At 41.5% G+C, this 19,853-nt stretch overlaps 1 protein-coding gene across 7 annotated transcripts in view; it reads left to right on the top strand.

Moving 5' to 3' along the window:
• The window catches only part of APLP2 (amyloid beta precursor like protein 2), a 46,832-nt gene that overhangs the window by 4,592 nt on the left and 22,387 nt on the right, over positions 1–19,853 (top strand). For all 7 annotated transcript variants that reach the window (XM_039721865.1, XM_039721864.1, XM_039721863.1 and 4 more), the window contains exons 2-3: positions 17,330–17,503; positions 18,741–18,870. In XM_039721865.1, the coding sequence (XP_039577799.1) occupies positions 17,330–17,503; positions 18,741–18,870 (304 nt within the window). The remainder of the gene's footprint in view (positions 1–17,329; positions 17,504–18,740; positions 18,871–19,853) is intronic.

The following is a 19,853-nucleotide window of genomic DNA, read 5'->3' as shown; positions in this document are numbered from 1 at the left end:
TAATTTCTTAACATCAGATTCAACTTCTTTTAATTTATGAATTCCTGCAGCTGTAAGCAGGGAAATATATATACATGCATACAGACGCATTTCACAGAGAGATTTAACTTGTGAATTACACTTTTTTTTTTAACTTGTTCAGCACTAGATTTACTACTTCCACCTCCATCTGCCTTCTCAGTTGGAGTTAAATATATATTTGTGATTGAGTATTTGCTAAGCTATGCTACCTTGTGTGAGGACATGGAAAACCTACATACCAAAGAATACAGAAGTGCAATCCGCCTTCTAGCCTGGCTTTGAAATGTCCAAAGGTTCTAATGCTTGCTCTGAAGGTTTGATGTTTAAAACACAAATTTTGTCTTTATGTGTATTTGTAGGAGTTTTAAATTACAATGTGAGGTGAATGATCAAAACACCAATGTTCTGCAAGTGATGTTAAACTAATCTCCCTAGCAGCCAAACCCAGCCTGCTTGTCTTTATGTAATCAAAGTGTCCACCTGATCAGGAGCACATTTGGCTAAGCTGCTTATCAGCTTTTCATTTTGAGGTATTACAGGGATGTTTTGTATACAGCTAGTGGGGAAAAGGATGTACTCCTTATTCTTGAAAGATCAACCTGTAGATGTACTAAATTGAGTTCTAACTCTGTGTTGTTGTGTTTGCCTGCTGTGGTAATGCCCTTGTGCAAATGAATGTATTGCAGACCTTCATTTTAGTTTATATTTTCGGTAGCCTCCTAGTCACTCTTAACTAGTGTGCACAGTCAAATGCTGCTGCTCTCTGTGGCATTTGGTGATTTATTTAACTTTCCATTTTCACTGTTGACAATGGGAAGTCAAATCACATGTTGACACTCTGTTTCTTGAGGAAAACTCATTGCTGGGTGAGACATGGTCCAGAAAGCCTTTTGTTCTCCATTACAGGCAAGCCTGGTTCATGTACATTTCATCTGATTTAGAGATTTCTCCAGGCAGGTTTGGCCCAGTAGTCTGTGAGGACTGGTGCAGCTGGACTATCCTGATGTTTGAGTGTTTACTGCAAGGACAGTGGCTTCACTTGAGCTGTTTTTTTCCTGATGATTTGTGTCTCAAGATGACTGTGTTGGGATGTGCAGTAACATCTGTTAGTAGTGGTTTGAAGGAATTCTTAGTTCTCAACCTGCAGATCAGTGCTGGCTTACAGAGTTTAGTCTAATCTTCTTTGCCCGTGCTTTATTGAGGGATTCCTCCTCCAGACCTTCAAAAGTCTCACCAGTTATTTCTAGTGCCAATATTTCCCGCACTGGTGAGCTGTGGGGTAGGATGCTGTGGCTAGACAAGGCCTTCAGTTGATGAAGCAGGGTCCAAAGTTGTTACTCCATACAGTATGTGAGCTTCAGAGAAGCTTATGGAAGTCAGTAATTGTTTGGCTTGTATGGCTTTACTGTGCTTTGAGACTAACAAAAAATCATTATCTAATGATGAGTTTGAGCTCAAGTTTTTCAAACTACCAAGTATAAAGGGCATTAAAATTGTTAGTATAACTTAGATGCAGCCTGAAGAAAAACCCAATGAAACCCACAGAAGGTGGGAGCTGTGCCTTGGTTCCCGGTTGCACTGGAGAAGCTTCAGGGTGAGGCACTGAGTCATTGGTGTGTTATAGCTGTTGGCAGTGTCACCGACCTGTGGTATCATGCCGAGGTGCAGCAGATGATAAACATGCCTCAGCAGTCAGATTCCAGTGTCTGGCTCTGTGACAGGGATGCATTTAGGTAATTTCATACAGTAAGCTTCTCTCTAACAAAATTATAGCAGTGCAAAGTGTATTTTGATCCAGGTCAAGGACAGGGACAGGCAGACACTCACAGGCACACCAAGCTGGCTGAGGCCATGCTTTACTTGACTCTAACAGCAGGTTGATACTCGGTGAATCTCCATTTAAAAGTAGGTAATCATCATCTCCTTATGGAAGACTTAGTGTTTAAATAAATGCAGTGTTTAGTGTTGACAGTTCCTATTCTCATTTACATCTCTTTTCCTCCAACAAATGTTTTCTGGTTATATTTTCAAATGTGTGAGCTGTTCTGAGGTGAGGGTCGGGGGGTTGGTTTCTTTTAATTCTTGCATTAGTCAGAATTCTATTATTTTGTTAATGCTCTACTATAGCAGGGCTTGTGTTTTCTCATGAAGATGTTGTGTTTGGGTTCTTGAACCTGTCACCACAAAGCTCTAAATAGAGCCAGTGAGGTGAACTCAAAAGTCTTCATCTGGTGATGTTGCAGAGATGAAATAGAGGTTTAGCAAACTACTTGGTATTTTCCAGGAGATGCCTTACACTAACTTCAGTACTGAGATGCTTAAATCAAAAGGCAAACATTTGCATTTTTCATTTTTGGGGTTTTCTTTAAAGGCTCTTGTGCTATATTTTAGCTCCAGCTCCCTGCCACTAGCTTTGTTCCTTTGCTTTTGGATTTTGTGTTGATGAATCCCACCAGTTAGGATGTCATTGCATAGTGTGAAATGACAGCAACAAAAAGAAAAATCTTAACCCAATTCATCTGTTACAAGAAGTATTATGCACTCCTATTAGATTCCAAGTGGATTTGGATCACATATTTACAACAGAAGCCGGTCTCTGCTTAGACGTACAGTTCCCTCTAGCATAAAGCCTTTAATCATCAAATTCTCTGTATGGTTTTGGATTTGACATGACACATTGCCAGGTCTAAGTTTATTTGGGTTTTTTATCAGTGTTTAATCTTCTGTCATTCATATCAGGCCTAGTAACTTGCCAGAAATGGTCCTAGAGGAATCTGCATGAATTAGGATAATTCACTAATACCAAGCAGTGGTTGACTTCTTACAGTGGTCATTTTACAGTACTTGTGGCCTGAAATAGAGAGGGGCAGATTTGCTTTAATCTCATAAGTATTCTTCTCAAAGATTAAATGCAAAATGTTGATTCAAACGTATGGCTGGTGCTCCCTGGGAGTGTATTGGCATTTGAATGTGTCTTTCCCTGCATAATTTATCAAAGCCCTCACTGAAGAAATTTAATTTGATAGGTGTTTTGTTTTATGCTGCAAGATCACAAACATGTTTAGAAACCCTAAAGAAGAATGAAATGTCAGAGCATGGAGCCTGCCTTAGCAGCCTTGGTCAAAGATGAATTCTGAAATGCAGGGTACAGCAGTGCTTGTGCATGGACTGAAATGTGCTGCCTGCCAGCAAAAAAGGAAACTGAGAAATTGAGGGTGTATATTATCATGGAGACTGGTTATTACTCTTGAATGGAGCAGGATGCTTGCAACTCCCATTTAGACTTGGGATAAGATCTAAGTGCCTCCAAGTAGTTTAAGTTGCAGGGTTTCAATAACCACTTCATTTCCAGAGGCTTTAAGTAGAGCCTCAGTGCTGAAAATGTCAGACAGTGGAGAAGGTTTTCCCTTGGTAAACAGCCAAAAAAATGGAGATTTTACATTTGCAATGTATTGATGTATTAGAGCTCAGCCTTTGGGCATGGCTGGATATAATGCTGTGGCTTACCTGGGCAAGACCCAGATCCCAGGAGTGGCTGAGGGAATTCTTGAGGGGGTCACAGAATGAAGTTGTGGTGCTCCTTTGAGTGTGTGAAGTTTGGGCCTGGGACAGAGTTTTGTGTCACTGCAAGAGACACTGGGGAAAGAAAGGAGGAAAAAGCATGCTCCTGTCACTCCTGATAAATGCCATCTTGTTCAAATTGCATCAATACTTGCCCTGCAACGAAGCCAGTCAGTATGTGGATGTCCTGTTTAGGGCACAACCACTTTCTCGGAGGCAATTTCCCAGGAGCTGAGGCAGAGATGAATGACCTGCTGGAGCAAAGGCTGCATGAGGTGGAAGGGTTTGCACTGCTGTGTGCCTGCCTTGTCTACAGTTGTCTTTGGAGGCTGGATCACAGCTTGTCACCTGTCCTGTCCCTCTCCTCCTGCCTATGTGCTTATGCACTTTTTGTCTTTTTTTTATGGTATACACATATGAGTTTATAAGAACTTGCACTAATCACAAGAGCTGAAACCTATTACCTGTGTTTGAATTCATAGTGCTGTGTTTTATGCATAGTGTTTTTAAATAATCCTTAATTTTAAATCCTCGTGTCTTGCTGCAGAGTATATCTTTGATTCTCAAGTTAAGAGACAAAGAAATAAACATAAACCAGCTGATCTCTCCCTGCACAACAGGTCCTTCCCTTTGTATCCTGGCTGCCAGGAAGTAAAACTAGAGGAGCTGGTTTCCTCACATAGGGCTTTTAAGTGGCAGGAAATCTTCTTTCAGATTTGCTAAAATGTAAAATCTGCAGTACAGACAAAAGGCATTTTGAAGTTGAGGCTGAAATTCCTGGGTTTGGATAGATCTGTTGCGCTCAATTCTACTGAGCAAGCTTTTGCAACTTTCTTCATGTGGGACTTAGCATGATCAGGAGAATACTTTTCAAAATATAACAGTGAGAGGCTTTCCACAGAGCATCTACGGCATGTTAATTCCCTCTTTCACTGCAGGGCCCTGAGTAGAATGCAGCATTGTAGTCCTTTTGTAATAGATGCTGATGGATTTCAGGAGTGGTGCTGTTCTGAAATGGCCACTGTCATACTTCTAGTGGTGTGTGTGCAAACCGCTAAACTCAGTACTCCGAGGAAGAATATTACAGAGACAAGCTGGAAAATTTTGGGCTGCAAGCTTCCTCTGTGCTGTAGCAGAGACATGAGGAGCACTGCTTTCCAAGACCCTAAAGGGCCTTTTGCTCCAGGCAAAAGCAACGATGATTTTACTTCATTTACTTTGCTGTCCTTGATTTCAATTTGGCTTTTTGAGCTTTGTCGCTGTCTTTAAAGATTTTTGCAAAAATTCAAATCATTATTCCTCATTAAGTGGCTGATAGAATTACTCATAATTTTGTTGTTTTATTTATTAGGCTGTGATTCTTACATTTATTTTTATCTTACAGCTGGGGGCATAACAAACATTTAGCCGCAGATGGCGGCAGCATTAACTAAGATGGGTTTAATGTGATAAACTTCCAGCAGCTCTTCCCCTGGTGTTGACTTGGAGATGCATTGTCTCTGAGAGTCCTTTTTTTTAAGAGGATACTGCTGACCTGCTCTAAGCTGTTTCTCAGGCCATAAAAGAGAGCTGATTTTTACTGTTTATAACAGCAAGCTTTAGATACACCAGATCAAGCAAAGCAGAGATTTCTTTTTGGTTTATAGTATTTGCCTTGGAATGACTGTTCTGCCTTGAAGTGGCTCTTCAGATAGATCTCTGAGCAGCATCCATCTCACAGTCTCTACCTATAGCATGTCCAGGATGATGCTCTTCACTAATGAAGAGGATTAAAATAATCATTAAGCTGCTGAATACACCAAATGTCCTGTAAGGTACAAAATAAAGACGGAGAGACTGAACATGCTGGATTGAGACAATCTGTTGGAATGCATCAGGATGGGAACATCTTTAACTTGAGCCAGACTTGAAATGCTTATATCACAGAAAAATGAAACCAGGGCTTAGTTTGCATATGGAAATGCTTGGCCTAGTGCTGTCTGTAGAGACACTTTCTTGCTCTCGTTTTTCTCTGCTGTGTTTAAGTGGACACTTGGTCCTGTCTGCCCCACCTTGACTCTTGGGTGCCACTTAAAATGGTGTGCTTGGCACTATTTTTAAGATGCTTCCTGCAGTGAATTAACTTCGGCAACAACCCAAAGCAGAGGACTGTTCTTGTTTATCCCCACCTCTCTGGGTTAACATTCAGAACCTTTAATTGACAGTTGTAACTATGAAAATACGGACAGCCTCTAACTCAATTGTATGGCTGTGACTGAATAGATGATCCATTTGCCTTTGTTGTCCAGGCTGTAGAGTTCCTACGCAGCCTTGACACCCACAAGTCCATTTTGTGCTGGTTACCAAACCTGTTTTCTTTGTCCAACAAGTACTACAATGACATACAAAAGTTCTCAGTGCAATATTCTCAGAATGTTCCCAGCCTCATAACACAAATCCATGTCCCACTGCTGTCCAGGCTGGCTGGGAATTGTGGAGGGAGAGGCAGCCTCCAGGATAATTAAAACATGGAACTCATTTGGGCTCTCAATGATTTTTCTTTTTGGTAAGATGTCCAAAGTAATAATATTAGAATGACTTATGCTTCTGGCTGTCTCATGCTATTGCATATCAGGCTATAATTTTAGCATAGCTTTCTTGTGTGCTGCTCTCTTATGATTTGAGACATCTAAGAAGATTCTGTGGGGCTAATCAACATCAGGGGTTTGCCAGATTCTGGCAGAGTTAATATTTACAGCTGAGATGTGCATAGCTGGGTTTCTGAATTTAAAAAACACCTTAGTGGGCCATGTCTGAAGTCAACCAGTGAAGCATAAAACCACCATTCCCCAGGGTTAGAACTTTATGCAACATTTTCATCCTTTGACTTTGAGAAAGCACTATTGAAAGGACTCTGCCCATGGCTAGGAAAATGGTGAGTGGCCAATTGCATCAATAGGCAGATCAATCTACCCTCCAACCACCATCCCAGTGATCAGATTTGCATGTTAAGTCAGCATTTCCATTGCTGTCCTTGTCTGCTTGTGGGGTCAAGGAAAGCAAAACTTGTTTGGAAGGTTCACCATTTCTTTCTTTCTCATTCAAGCATGTCTCCAAGAGCATCTTGGATCTCCTGAGCAGGAGAAAGAAAAGCCTAAGTAAAAGTCAATAGTCACTTCTTTCCCTGCCTGATAGCCTTTCCCAGGCAGGAAGATAGGTCATTTTGAACACAAGCATTCCAAACAAGTCTATCTTGACAGTTTTCTTTACAGTTCCTCCAGCTGTGATGGACAGCCCGGAAAAGGGGTTTAAAAAACAAATTAATAAATACTAATACATTCAGAGACCTTGAAGAGGAATATCAGTTGAAGTAATGGAAATTCTTGGTTTATAGTGCCTCTTTAAGGTATAACAAGATCGTCTGAAACTGTTCTGCCTGCTCTTTTTCAGAGAGTGATTTCCCTTGCTATTGCAGAACGGGCAGTTTTTGCTTCCACCTTTGGAAAAAAGGTTTCAGCACCTGATTGTTTTGTGCTTAGAAGCCCTCAGTGAGGTGTCATATTAGTTAAAACTAATCAAGAACCTGCCCATCAGGTGGGTGCAGCTGTAGCATGTAAATTCTTCCGCTAGCTTATGGTCAATTGTATTTCAGCTAAGCTGACAGAAAAGAATCGTATTCTCTCCCCTACCTTGAAACTTTTCAGAAAATTACTAAACGGACATCAAGGAAATAATTATCAGTGTACAAAGGGTTCATGCTTCCCACTGAAACCTGGGAGACACTATTAACAAGTTAAAATCTCATTTTATCAAAGATAAAAATCACCACTCCCATTTTGTTTATTTCCATGCAGTGCTGCACAATCTGATACAGCTCAATAGAGTGAAGAGCTGTAAAATTCAGCATAAAAAATTCAGGTGTTCAACATGCAAACCCAGGTAAATATTTTGCAGTGATAGCCCTGAAATACATCCTAGAATATTGGATGTTCTAGGCTTGCTTCTGTGAAACTAGTTTTACTTTCTGGATCAGCAAAATCAGTTATGGGCATTTCAGCCCAGCCAGCTTGAGTCTGTTCTATAAATTACCACTTAATTTTCTAATAGCATTAGGCAGCTGTTCTAAGTAGAGCTCTGCTGCTTCCTGTGAAGGAGCTGGTTAATATGTCCATTAGAGCTTGTGTGCAAGCCTAGCTGTGGGGTGGTGCTGTGACTGTTAAACCCCAGCTGATGAATTAATGCTTCAGAAATAAAATGCTGCTAAATTACCAAGGATTGCTTTTAAAGATTGGAAAAAATGAAATACATTAAGCCATTGCTGAGGTCCTTTACTTTCTGTGACCCTGCTGCTGACAAATTTTGGGGCTACTTCAAAAGGGTTTTTGTAATTTGACTTCTTGTGTGTCAAACTGCTTAATCCAGGTGTCTGAGTTCTAGAGAATGGATGGAAGTCTACTTTTCATCCTCTGCTTTGGAAGAAGGTAAATTGGGAGATTTGAGCCTGAATTCTGCTGGTAGTCACAGGATCTTTTGAGGACTGGTTGGCTGTGTGTGTAAGCTTAAAAATGAGCAAATAAAGTTTTTGCCCTCAAACTCTTGGAAGTAAAAGTGTTGCTCTGAGCCTTCTTCCAGCACTCCAGCCTCTTCCATACTTAACTAGGGTGGTGCTTGGTATTCTTCATTCTTCCCTCGCTTGAGGGCTTGCTCTCTCACCTTCAGTTTGCTGGCAGTAGTGGAAGGCAGCTGGCAGCAATAGGAGTTATTGCTGGGGTCAGAAATAGGTGCAGTGAGGAAAATTAAAGACTCTTTTGGTGACAGTTTGAGATGGTTTTGCTAAATTAATTCTCTTGCCTTGTTTTTTTTTGTTTTTTTTGGGGGGGGGAGGTTGGGGTTTTTTTGTGGTTTTGTTTGTTTTTTGCTGTGAGTGGTAGGAACTTTTCCTAATCAGCAGCTAACTGTAAACTGAACTTTCTTGGCACAGTGTTCACATTGAAGTTTTCTTTAAGGAAAAATGTGTTGTTTACCAAAGCTGAACAAACTTACAGTGCCAATATATGAATTTCTTTAAAGCACTGATTTCTGCATACCTAGACATTCAAAGTTCTTTAAAAGATTTTGTTTTGTGTGTGAGCAGTCATGTAAGCTGCTGCCTGAAAGATGCTCCATAACAACTCTGAATAAATAACAGGAGGAGGTGTATGGGAAAATAGTTTTGGTTTAAAATTCCAACTTCCATTATTTTTAAATAGATTTACTAAGAGCCAGAGTTGCTACCTGTTCTCAGTAAGAGATACTTACTGCTGACTGTTTTCATTGACTTGAAATTTATTGAAGTAACCTTTTGGGTTGGACTTAAAGTATAAAAGTATCCCAAGTTTTTATTCTGGAAACAACAAGGCTATTCCATATTTTTTTGGTAACTTGTTAATTTTGTTCTGGATCAGCATAAGCTAGGCAGAGCCAAGGGAGCAGCAGCTAGGATAAAAGCAGCCCTGTATTTTAGTGGTTTCCAGCTTTCAAAAGGTGGTCATTAGCATGGTTTGGAAAACCAAGACATAAAAACATCATGGTTTCCTGTGCATATTTGAAATTTCATCTGAACTGTTTGGAGGACACAATTACCAATTAATTGGATTGAGTTTTGGGTTTTTTTTACAGAAGATTGTGAACTTAGAGGTGGAAAGCAATAGGCATGACCTGCAGAGCTCCAGCGTGGTCAGAGCAGGACCTGTCAAATCAGGACCTGTCAAATCATTCCTGTGTGCTGTTGGGAAGTTGCTTTGTAGCCTAATTGCAGGGCTTGGAAATTCAAAGTATTTTATCATGTTTGAAAGCATGTGCAGTCTGTGCACATAAATAAGCAATCTGTGATGCTGAAAACCATCTATAATGGGATGGATACTTGAACCAAACTCAGACTGCACTGCAAACTGCATTCCTGCTTGTTATCATTATTTTATCTTGCCTTTTTTTTTCTCTCAGAAATTTTTCCTTGCCTGCTAAAATACACCCTTCAGTTTAGTTTCCTGCTTGCCTTTTGGATCATTGTGTTTTAGATAGAAATACAGTCAGTGCAGCCTTTTTCTCTGGAGTCAGCTGAGTGGTTAGACTAGTAGATGGAATGCGGAGCCACAGGTTCCTGCAGTGGCTCTTCTGCACAACTCCCAGTGAGCTTCACGAGATCTGTAAAACAAATGTTCATGCTGTTTTGAGGAAGGAATTTTAGTTTGTTCCCTCCTGGAATGCTAAATCACTTTGAATCAGTAGTAAGGAGTTTATTTTTCTCTGCCTGATGTTAACAAATTATTTTGTCTCCTTTCTGCCAGATTTGGCCACTAGGGAAGTTAGTGGAGAACTTGTGTGGGTGTGTGATTTGTGATGAGTTTTAGTACAGGAGTTACTTTTGCCTTGAACAAATTGCTTTGAAGTGTTGAAAGTTTTTCTGAATGTACTTTCCTGTGTATTGTGGAATCTGTATCCTAGTAACTACAGTGATTATATTCCCTAACCCTTGTGTAGCTAAAGTGCCTTAAGGTGGCTCGAACTCTCCTATCAAACCATGGAGAAGTTACAAAATAGCATCTCTCAGTACTCCTCCACATGTGCTGTTCTCAGTGATGCCTTTGTGGTATCAACAGTATGGTTCATATTAACAATCAGCTCAGAAATGAAAGACCTGAGAGTTAAACTTCACAAACACTATTAAGCCATAGCAGCTGTCCTTAGGCTTTAGTTTGGATCTCTGTTCTGGTTGTCCAGGAAGGCAAAACTGCCCCATGGCAATTTTTTCAGTAGAATATTAGTGAATGTGAAAACATTAACTTGCAATCAAGTTTTCACTTGCTGACTGACTAACTGGACATTTTGGGTCTCTGTGCCTTAGATGCCCAAATAATTAATGTGGGAAAGCGGTAATTAGTTGGGCCATGCAAGATAGAGTGATGACACAGATTGGAGTGAGGAGATGGCATTAAACCGAGCTGAGCCTGCTGCTGGATGACCTTAGGCAAGTCACTTCACTTTGTGCCTCAGTTTAGCCCAGTGTTAAAAAGGCCTGGCTCTCTGTGCTGGGATAGGACTTAGGGTGGTGCTGTAAAAAGGGGTCTTCAAAATAGCACTGTGGCAGTGTTCTGCTGCAAAGGGAGGGAAGTGGCCATGAGTGAGTCTGTCTGACACAGCTTGGAAATTGTCTCTGACATCCTTGTGACACATGGAAGGTGACCTGGCTGAGTAAACCTATTTAGACCTACCTGTGAGCCTGACAATACTTTTGAGTATTGTCAGTGTTTGTGCTTTCCTCTTCTCTTACCCTTGTTTTTGAGGAAGTTTTGTGTTAAACTGTTCCACTCCCAGCCATTATCCCCAAGCTGTACTTTTGAAAGCTTGAGGCCCTGAAATTAATCTTTTTCAAAGGACACGGTTCTGGGTACAGTAACATTTGTTCAGGGAATGTTCCAGTGGAGTTGTTATGAACTTTGTCTCTCCAGGGATAGAAAAGAGGATGCCAAATGCAACCGTGTTACACAAGCAACTTCAGGAAGCTGAGGCAGTGCTGACTCGTGGCTTTCCTGGATTTGATCACCTCTCCCACAGCCTAGCACTGCCTGTGGTGTGGCACTCCCTATTGAATGCAGCAGTTCACAGAGCAAATGTCTCACATGGTGATTATGTGCTCTTTGAGTCATGTAGGCCCTTATGGGGCATGATAAACCAGAGGGGGACGGGGAAATAACCTGATACTTCCTAAGTACAATTTCTGAGGGCAAAATGGCTGCCCATGAGTTGAAGGTACTTGGAAATCTCCCCTTTTCCTTGTGGAAAGGCGGTGGAATGTGCAAAGCAGTAAGGAATGCTTCAGGCTGCAGCAGGTCTTTAATCCTATGGTTGCTGTCAGCGCACATGGAAGTACATGGATTATTGTCGCTGAACTTCAGGGCTTCATGTCAGCCGTAAACACAGGCATCTAAATATAAACTGCATCCCATCTACCACTGCAGCTCCTGCCTTGGCTCCCAGTTCTCTGCTGGTGCAGACTCCTCCACCACAAGTGTCAGTAAAGGACAAGCAGATGAGAACTCCACCCCTTCCAGCAAGTTAAAGCAAGCCAAAGGCTGCTTTAGTGAGATTTCTGCCATTTAAATTCAAAAGCAAACCCAGGCTGGTATTATCAGCTCACACCAGATCTGCCTGCAGACAGTAATTCTTCCTGTCTTGGACCCCTGCCCATGTGCATTATTGTAATTATCAGCAATTTAAAAAAAATAGAGCAATAAAGCTAGGATGAGCTGCTAGTCTGTAGATTTACTGCCTGCTGTGTCAGGCATTCATTAGCCTTCCTGGGTTCAAGCCACCTATCTGCTGAATAAAAGCAGGAAGAGGAGCTAAGGAAAACAATGCATGAAACACTATTTGAAGCATGAATTGAGAGCTCTGCTTGCATTTACAAATTATGAATCCAAAACTAGGGGAATTTTAAATATTCTGTCAAGAAGTTCTTGTGTGTAAAGTTCTTCTGCCAACTTCCGTCACTTTTTAGTTCAAGTGTTGGTTTCCTGAATACTGACTTACCATTAATTCCCGGGTGAGATTCATGGCAATGAATGTTAGATTTAAGGGCCCAATGGCATGTTATGATCCAGGAGGGCTGGGCTTTACAATGCCAGCCCAGCTGTTCTCCTTCCAATAGCTTCAGTTTGTGACTGCGGCTCTTCTTAATTTTGTCAAAAAGGCCTATGGGCATCAGCTGGAGGGAACACTAATATGGGGGGTGCAGTTGAAGCAGTTGAGTCCCTGCACAAACACGCACAGAAATTTTTCAGCCCAGAAAGGGCAAATCATTAGAATCCCCATACATTCAAAACCAGCAGCCGTGGAGGGCTGTTCCTTCACAGGAAGGCTGGTAAGGTAACAGAGCTCGTTTTTGTGTCAAAGGAACTGTTAGAATTCCTCAGTGGTCTTGAAAGTGTTCAATTTATAGCCTCCGTATCTGTGAGTATTGCACTGACATAGGGAGATTTGCAGAGTTGCCCAGACAGAGGAGGAAATGTAATTTAAAAAAAAAAAAAAAAAAACAAACACCAAAAAAAAACAGGGGAAAAAAAAAAACAGAAAAAGTTCTTCCTTTAATTTAAGGTGGGCAGTGTGATTTATCTGAATAAGGACACTGCTGAGCAGCCCGTTCCAAAGTTTGTGGTTCACGTGGACCATGATTTAATAACCAGTATTGCTTTTGAGGGCCTTAGTTTAACTGAAAACAAGCAGCGCAAGTAATCTTTTGAAGTGCTGCCCGGCTTTTTTTTTTTTGTCAGTGTAGTAACAACTGGTTGTGGAATACATGTAACTCTCAGGAGCAGGAATTGGGATCTCACCTGTAGAGAGTCCTACAAAGGGCCCTGCCTTGTCAGTTAAGGCAGGGTATGCCCTCAGCAGCCAGTATTCTGTTCTCTGGCCACCAAGTCAATGCAATTCTCTATTGGACCTTTCTTCAGCAGCTCATAAATTCTAGCAGCTGAAGTTTCAGTCTTAAAACAATTTAATCTTCTATGGTTTTATGCAGAGAGCTACTCTTGTGTTGCTCTACAGGAAGCCTAATAGAAAGCATGGGTGATGTGGATTCTCCTCACAGGCTCTCCATGCTTCTCAAGCTCCCATCCACTATGGTTTTGTTGGAATAAACGCTCATTCTGGCTAATCTGATTAGATGGATGAGGCTCCGGTCATGTTTGACCTCACTGAAAATGGAGAATTCAGTTAAATATGATGTTTTGCAGATACCTTTATGCTATTAAGGAAAGCTCTCCGGAACTAATTTCTGTGAATTATAATTATCAGCTTCTCTTCACACGAGAAAAGTTCCAATCACCCTTCAATCCTCAAGTCCCCATCAGCATGCCAGAAGGTTTTCCAGAATAGCATTCCGTAGGGAGCTGTATGGACAGCATATGAAATAAGTTATGTTGTGATGATGTTTAACAGATCCTGGCAATAAAAGGTAAAGGACATGGATGTCATTTTCATGTTTGTCTTTATAAACCAGAACTGCAATGTACTGCTTTTGTTTCAGAGGTAGATGTAAAATATTCTTTATCTTACTAAAGTCTCTAGCCTTGTGTCCCACCTTTGGGATGTGGGATACTTGCAGAAAGAACAGATATAACCCTTTTTAGCACCTGGAACCCAGGCCTCAGGGTGGGTAATGCTTACACATCAAACCCTTTGTCACAAGCTGAAGAGGCCAGTAGTAAATAAAAACCAGGATACTTGGGCAGACACTTCTATCAGAGAAAAGGAGGATTTAGAGGCTTGAATTCTAGTGTTTCAGGACCATAAATTGGACACTGGCTGGCAGGGTGAGGAATTTAACTGACATTAACTGGCCAGAGATTTGTGTTTATGGAATGAAGACATCTTTGGTCTTGGAAAGCAAACTGGATTACAGAATTATGCCAAAAGGCAGAGCCCAGTTTCTCCCAAAACATCTTGTAAATGCAAGTTCTGGTGAGGGAAATAATGGCTTATGGAACAGTCTTTTCCCACGTAACATTTGTCTTGCTCTCATGTTACATGTATATATTAATAGGATAATAGCTGCTAAAATAATACTCAATAGGGACGTACACAACTGGGTGAACTTTCTTCCATCATGCATGTGTTGCCCTCCAGATCTGTCAGGCTGCTTATTTAAGGGGTTGAATAGCTGCTTCCCAGTACTAAAAGAAGCAGCTGCTTCCATTTATGGCTGGGAAATTCCCAGAGAAAAATGTGCTGTCAGTTTGTTCATCCCTTTGCAATGTGGAATGGGTGAATTCTCTGAAGTACTAAAGGGCTTAACTAAGGACATGGCTTTATCCCAAGCTTCATGCCTGTTTACATGTTCTGCAGCCTTCCTTTTGCAGAGTGATGCTTGAGTGTAGCCTGAGGGATCCGCTTCCAGTTTTCATACACTGAAGGCAATTGTGGGAAATGTCAGAAAGTTCCTTGGTCCCAAAAGGTAACCTTTTTACCTGTTTAAGTGTCAGTGTTAAAGGTGTGGCATCCATGAAGCTTGGAGGTGCTGTATTCTCTCATTACAGCTAAAATGAGATTAAAGCACTAAATTAAATGACTTATATGATTGAGGGTTGGAGTGGATTGCCAGTGGAGGAAAAATTGAAGCCCATTGCTCAAAAACCTTGCCTTGCAGGTCCTGGGGTTAAAGAATCAACTCATGTATCTCAAACTTCATTAACTCACCCAACAGCGCAATTCAAGAGAAGATTTCTCCTGGTTGATTAAAAGTGATGAAATCAAGCAAGTAATTAGTCTAGTTTGTTCAGCTGTGAATTGGGGCTTAGCATGTTCTGGTAGCTACGGCAACAGCACTCGACTGATATGCAAGCTATGTGAGCAATCCAAGAAGGAGGAAAGATACCTTTGCAGGGAGCAAGCTGGAGAGGCAGCAAAAACAAACACTGCCTCGAATCAGTGTGTAAATAGGGGGTGGTCATGATTTCAGGAGGTTGGTATGTGTTTGAACAGGAGTTTTGCTCATGCAAGAAGTGTGATGAATGGATTACTTATGGATGTTTCGGCCTCTCAGTGGATCCTGCACCTCTCCTGCTCACAAAGTTCCTTTATTGTGCTGCAGACTTGTTAAGTTGCTTTGAAGGAGTCAGATTTCAGGTATCAGCAGTGCCATCATAGCACATATATTTATTCTCTTTTGATGCCCTGTGTTCTTACAAGGGTTAATGCTTCCTGGGTTCTTGATCTGCATTTCTTTTCAGTTTTTTTCCAGGGTTGGAACTTGGATGTGCTTGTGATGTCATCGAACAAAATCGTTTTGGGGATTGTTTCCTGCGTGTTAGGTCCTGTGCTCTTTGGAAAATGATTGTTGGTACCAAAATGGTGTTTGCTTGGAGAGATAAAAATGGCCTCTTAAAAAGTTTGTGTGTTTAGGTAGTTCTGAAGGATCATTCTACGTTTGCTTCTTTCTTCTGAAAAGACATAAGGGAGGAGGGTGGTGCAAGACTTGTTGCAGGTTCTTGTGTGTTCACTTGTAAGATGTTTATTAAAGGCTTGATTTCTGCAAGAACCAAGTTACTGCACCATATTCCTAACCTCAGTCTATTCCTCAGAGTTCCTCTTGTACCTGGAGGTACAGGACTGTTGACTCTTTTTTCCTTAGGCCAGAGTACAACAAACGTACCCACAGTAAACTTGTGTATACTGTGAATGTGAATTTGGCAGCATTTTGATACTGGGACATCAATGCTGTAATATCTTTTACATGTAGTTTGATATTTCATTACTTTGTGGTCTGTGCTAAAACATGCTGTCATGAGCATCTGTTGGTCAGAGCTGGCTGGAGGGGTCAGAGCTGGCAGTAAAAACCCTTGTATAAGACTGTTTCTGTTAAATGATGCATGGGTGAATAGTACTTAAAACTCAGGGGGTCATTTTTCTGCAGTTAATACTTGAATTTATGGTTTTGTGGCTCAGGTTGGTTTTGTCCTCCAAGCACTAATCTTGTGTTCAGCACTAAACAATCCTTGACTGAGTGTTGAAATGTTTTATCTCCAGGCAGAGAGATAAGGGGAAGGGGGAAAAATGAGCTAAATGTAATAGTTATTAAAATATATTCTTTCCTAATATCCTGTAACTAAGAGCTGCAAAAAGAAGTTGTCCAGCTGAATTCTACTCTTTGTTCCCTTTATGTCCTTTAAGCATACAGCTGTTGATAAGAGTTCATGGGGGTCTGCAGGCGGTAGGGAGTGAACAGTGTCCACAGTAACTCGTGCATTTTTCAGTGCACAAAAAAGTTAAATATGAAGGCAGGACTGGTAGCCTGGGGTTGTGTTGCCTGCCAGGAAAAGCAGCTTAAGGCCAGCAGACGCTGTGCATTGCTGTTTCTATCTGGAGAAGTTGAAATGGATTCCATTCTCCTAAACACCTTAAAGAGCTTTGGAGTTCATCTGGGTTTTTTTTGCCTTATGCCTCTTTCTGTTTTACAACAGCTAGTAGTTATTTAAGGAGAGCATGTTCAGCTCCCAGCATCCATTTGGTCTTCTCAGAAAAAAAGTCTGCAATTTAATTTACTCTTCTTTTCCTCTTTTGGTCAGCCAGCAAGATTTCAGAAAGGGGCCCTGACCTTGTTTTCATTGATCAGTCTGCAGTTTGACCCAAATGTGGGTCTGGACTGTCAGGTTCTTGTCTGTTGGTGCAGTCTGGGAAGTGCACAGAATACACATCTGAAACGGCTCCCCATAAGAGTGCAGTGAATGAGACACAAGCCTTTGAGAAGCTGGTTTTCACAGCTGTTTTTTTCTGATTCAGTAGAAATTATCTTTATTTGTATGTTTGAGCAAAAGAAGCAGGATTTTTCAGGGGGCTGCAGTTATTTTATTAGTAGTAGTAATACCTGCTTGTGTGTAACGTCACAGAGGTCCTTCTGCCAGAAATTATTAGTATTGATTATTTGGTAAGTTTTTCAGACATCTGTTTTAGTCCATGTAGGTGCAGCCTTTTAGAGGGAATTACTTTTGGTTTTGGTAAGCTGTTGTTTCAATTATAAAAAACAGGGTTTGGGAAAACAAATGCCTTGCTGGTGAAAACTTGAGATGGGCTCACCATCTCAGGGAATGTTACAAAATAGTTTGCAAGACTCTGTTGATATTCTGGATCAAGCAGGAGCTGTCTGAGAAGATGCCAGAGGGTTCCCGGTTCTTTTGAGTTGAGTCTTTGATCAGATAATGCAATCAAGGTGTTTTGTTTTGATTTGTCTTCACAGGCCCTTGCAGCCAATGCTGGGACAGGGTTTGCAGTGGCAGAACCTCAAATTGCCATGTTCTGCGGGAAGCTAAATATGCATGTGAACATCCAGACTGGGAAATGGGAACCTGACACTTCTGGGACCAAGAGCTGCTTTGGAAAAAAGGAGGAGATTCTGCAATACTGCCAGGAGGTGAGATTTTCTGTGTTATCCTGAATCTTCACTGCTGTGAAGGAAGTGGATTCCAGTTTAGCTTCTCAGTAGCAAATTAATCCTGCGGGAGATGCGCTTGCTTTTGCCTAGTCCAATTCTCTGCACTGTCCTGCTGTGTAATTGTCCAGGAAGAGCAGAGAGGACACTGCAGTGGGATTTAGAAACTACCTCAGATCAGCTGACACAGAAGATCCTTGGTCTGTAAGTCCAGGTATCTTCATCTGTTTGCAGGGCTTTACCCCAGTGTTCTGCCCCTGAGCTGGTTAACCAGTATCTGCTTTCTGTTGTGTCAAATGGAACCTGACACCTATTCTAGTTAGAATGTGGCTATGCTGGTCTTAGTGATGTGTTTAGATCAGGCAGAATGTTAGAAAAATATTTTAATCAAATTTTGTCAGTATTTTTAAGCTCTTTAGACTTTATTGAAAAGGAGATAATAATCTCCTAATGTGTTCCAGATATGCCGTAACATATTGGTCTTGTCCAGTGTCTTTAAGTGCTCATCTGAGGTGACAGGCACATAAAATACCACAAGGAGTGTATTTTTTTAAATGGGAAAGCAACAGAATGTACTGTGTCTGGACTGGAAAACTTTTTCAGCTGTTTTTACAAGGCTGATATAACTGGGGCTGCATTTTTTTCACGTGGTAGAAGCCTATATATAAGTCAGTGTCTGGACTTGAGAACTTGACCAGGGCATAACGATCAAATTAATACATCATAAATGGACCAGGCACGAGGAAACCTGAGGAGGTGGGTGCATAATTTGACAAGTGATGAGAGAGTCTGAAGATGTTACTAAACCCTATTGGTGATTGCTGTTCCAGGGTGTATTGTGCTGCTCCAGAAAGAATTAAACAGCTACATCTCCTCCAAACCCAAATACCCAAATGCTCCTCCTCCACTGCTGTGCAAATCCAGACTTCTCAGCTTAGTGCCAAGTGAGGGCTCTTGCCCTTACCTGGCTTTCTCCTGCCTCAAGGCAGTGGCGTATCTATTTCTGAAGCCCTGTGTGACAAACAGCTGTAGCTTTTTTAGTCTCCACCTGCCCTGAGCTTGATCCAGAGTAGAGTTGTGTGTCCATGTGCAAACTCCAACTTGTTCCTAAGTTGGAGTTGTTCTTGTGTAGAGAATTGTCCTCACTACTCTGGTAGGAGCTGCTCTGCACATTCTGTTCTTCCTGGAGAGAAATCTCTCGTTCTGTGCTGTTCCCCAGATGTACCCAGACCTTCAGATCACCAACGTGGTAGAAGCCAACCAGCCCGTCAGCATTGACAGCTGGTGTAAGCGTGGGAAGAAGCAGTGCAAGGACCACACTCACATCGTCGTGCCGTACAAGTGCCTGGGTGAGTGTGTGCTGTGGGTGTGCTGTGCATTCCTGTGGGAGAAGCAAGGAGTTGCCTCCTGGATTCTTCTGGAGAGAGCAACTCAGTTTGTTAGGCTTGTCTTGTATCAGGTTGTCATTTCCACACCTTCCACTGTTTTGTTTTTTTCTGAAATGTTTATCTTTCTACAAGATGCACAAGATGGAACTCTGCCTTTCTGGGGCAGATCGACAACTTGGTAACAGCTGTGGTAGAATAATGGTGCCTGGCATGAGAAACAAATCCCCATTCTCTCTGCAAATGCCGTAAAAAAACCTGAAGACTATTTTATCTGAGTACCACAAAGACACTGGGATTTAATACTTTGATCCTATTTTTGTGAAGCTTTAATATTTTGTTGCCTTGGAGACTTAAATGATCAGTGTGCTCAGGCTTCCTGCTTGGTCTTGGCAAGAGATCTCTATTTTATTTCATGGCTATATTTAAACTTTGCTGTTTCAAAGAGGCTCTTTTTCTTGCAGCTGTATCTCCTGTCCCCATTTTGAACTGTGAAAGAATATGAGATACACTGTGATGGATTTCATGGTGCTTTCCAGAATGTCCCCACCCACTGGAATCAGGCAGCATGTTTTAACTGGTTAACTTGTGACTTTTGACCCATAGGTTGTAGGTGACATTGCACTGCCCCACTGCACTGTGTGTTCTTAGGAGTGAGCTTAGTCTCAGCTGCTTTCTTTTTCTCCCAACTGATTGCTGGGAGCATTCAGTAGGAACCAGTTTGCATAATTTGTGTCCCTATCTCAGGTTATCATGTGATTTGACATGGGATAATACAGCAAAGCAGCAGAACCATGTGTGTTCTTTGTCCTTTATGTAATGCCTTCTGTGAGATAATCATAAAGCACTTCATTAAACATAAAATTTATTGTGGACACATCCTGGGAGAAAGGTGCTTGTCTTTATAGATGTGGAAATTCAGGTTTTGGAAACAACCATGCCCAACT

Source organism: Passer montanus, unplaced genomic scaffold (assembly GCF_014805655.1).
Source record: "Passer montanus isolate IOZ18808 unplaced genomic scaffold, ASM1480565v1 scaffold47, whole genome shotgun sequence".
Lineage (NCBI taxonomy): Eukaryota > Metazoa > Chordata > Aves > Passeriformes > Passeridae > Passer > Passer montanus.
The sequence above is the reverse complement of the archived record's forward strand: the minus strand, read 5'-3'. Positions and strand labels throughout refer to the sequence as shown.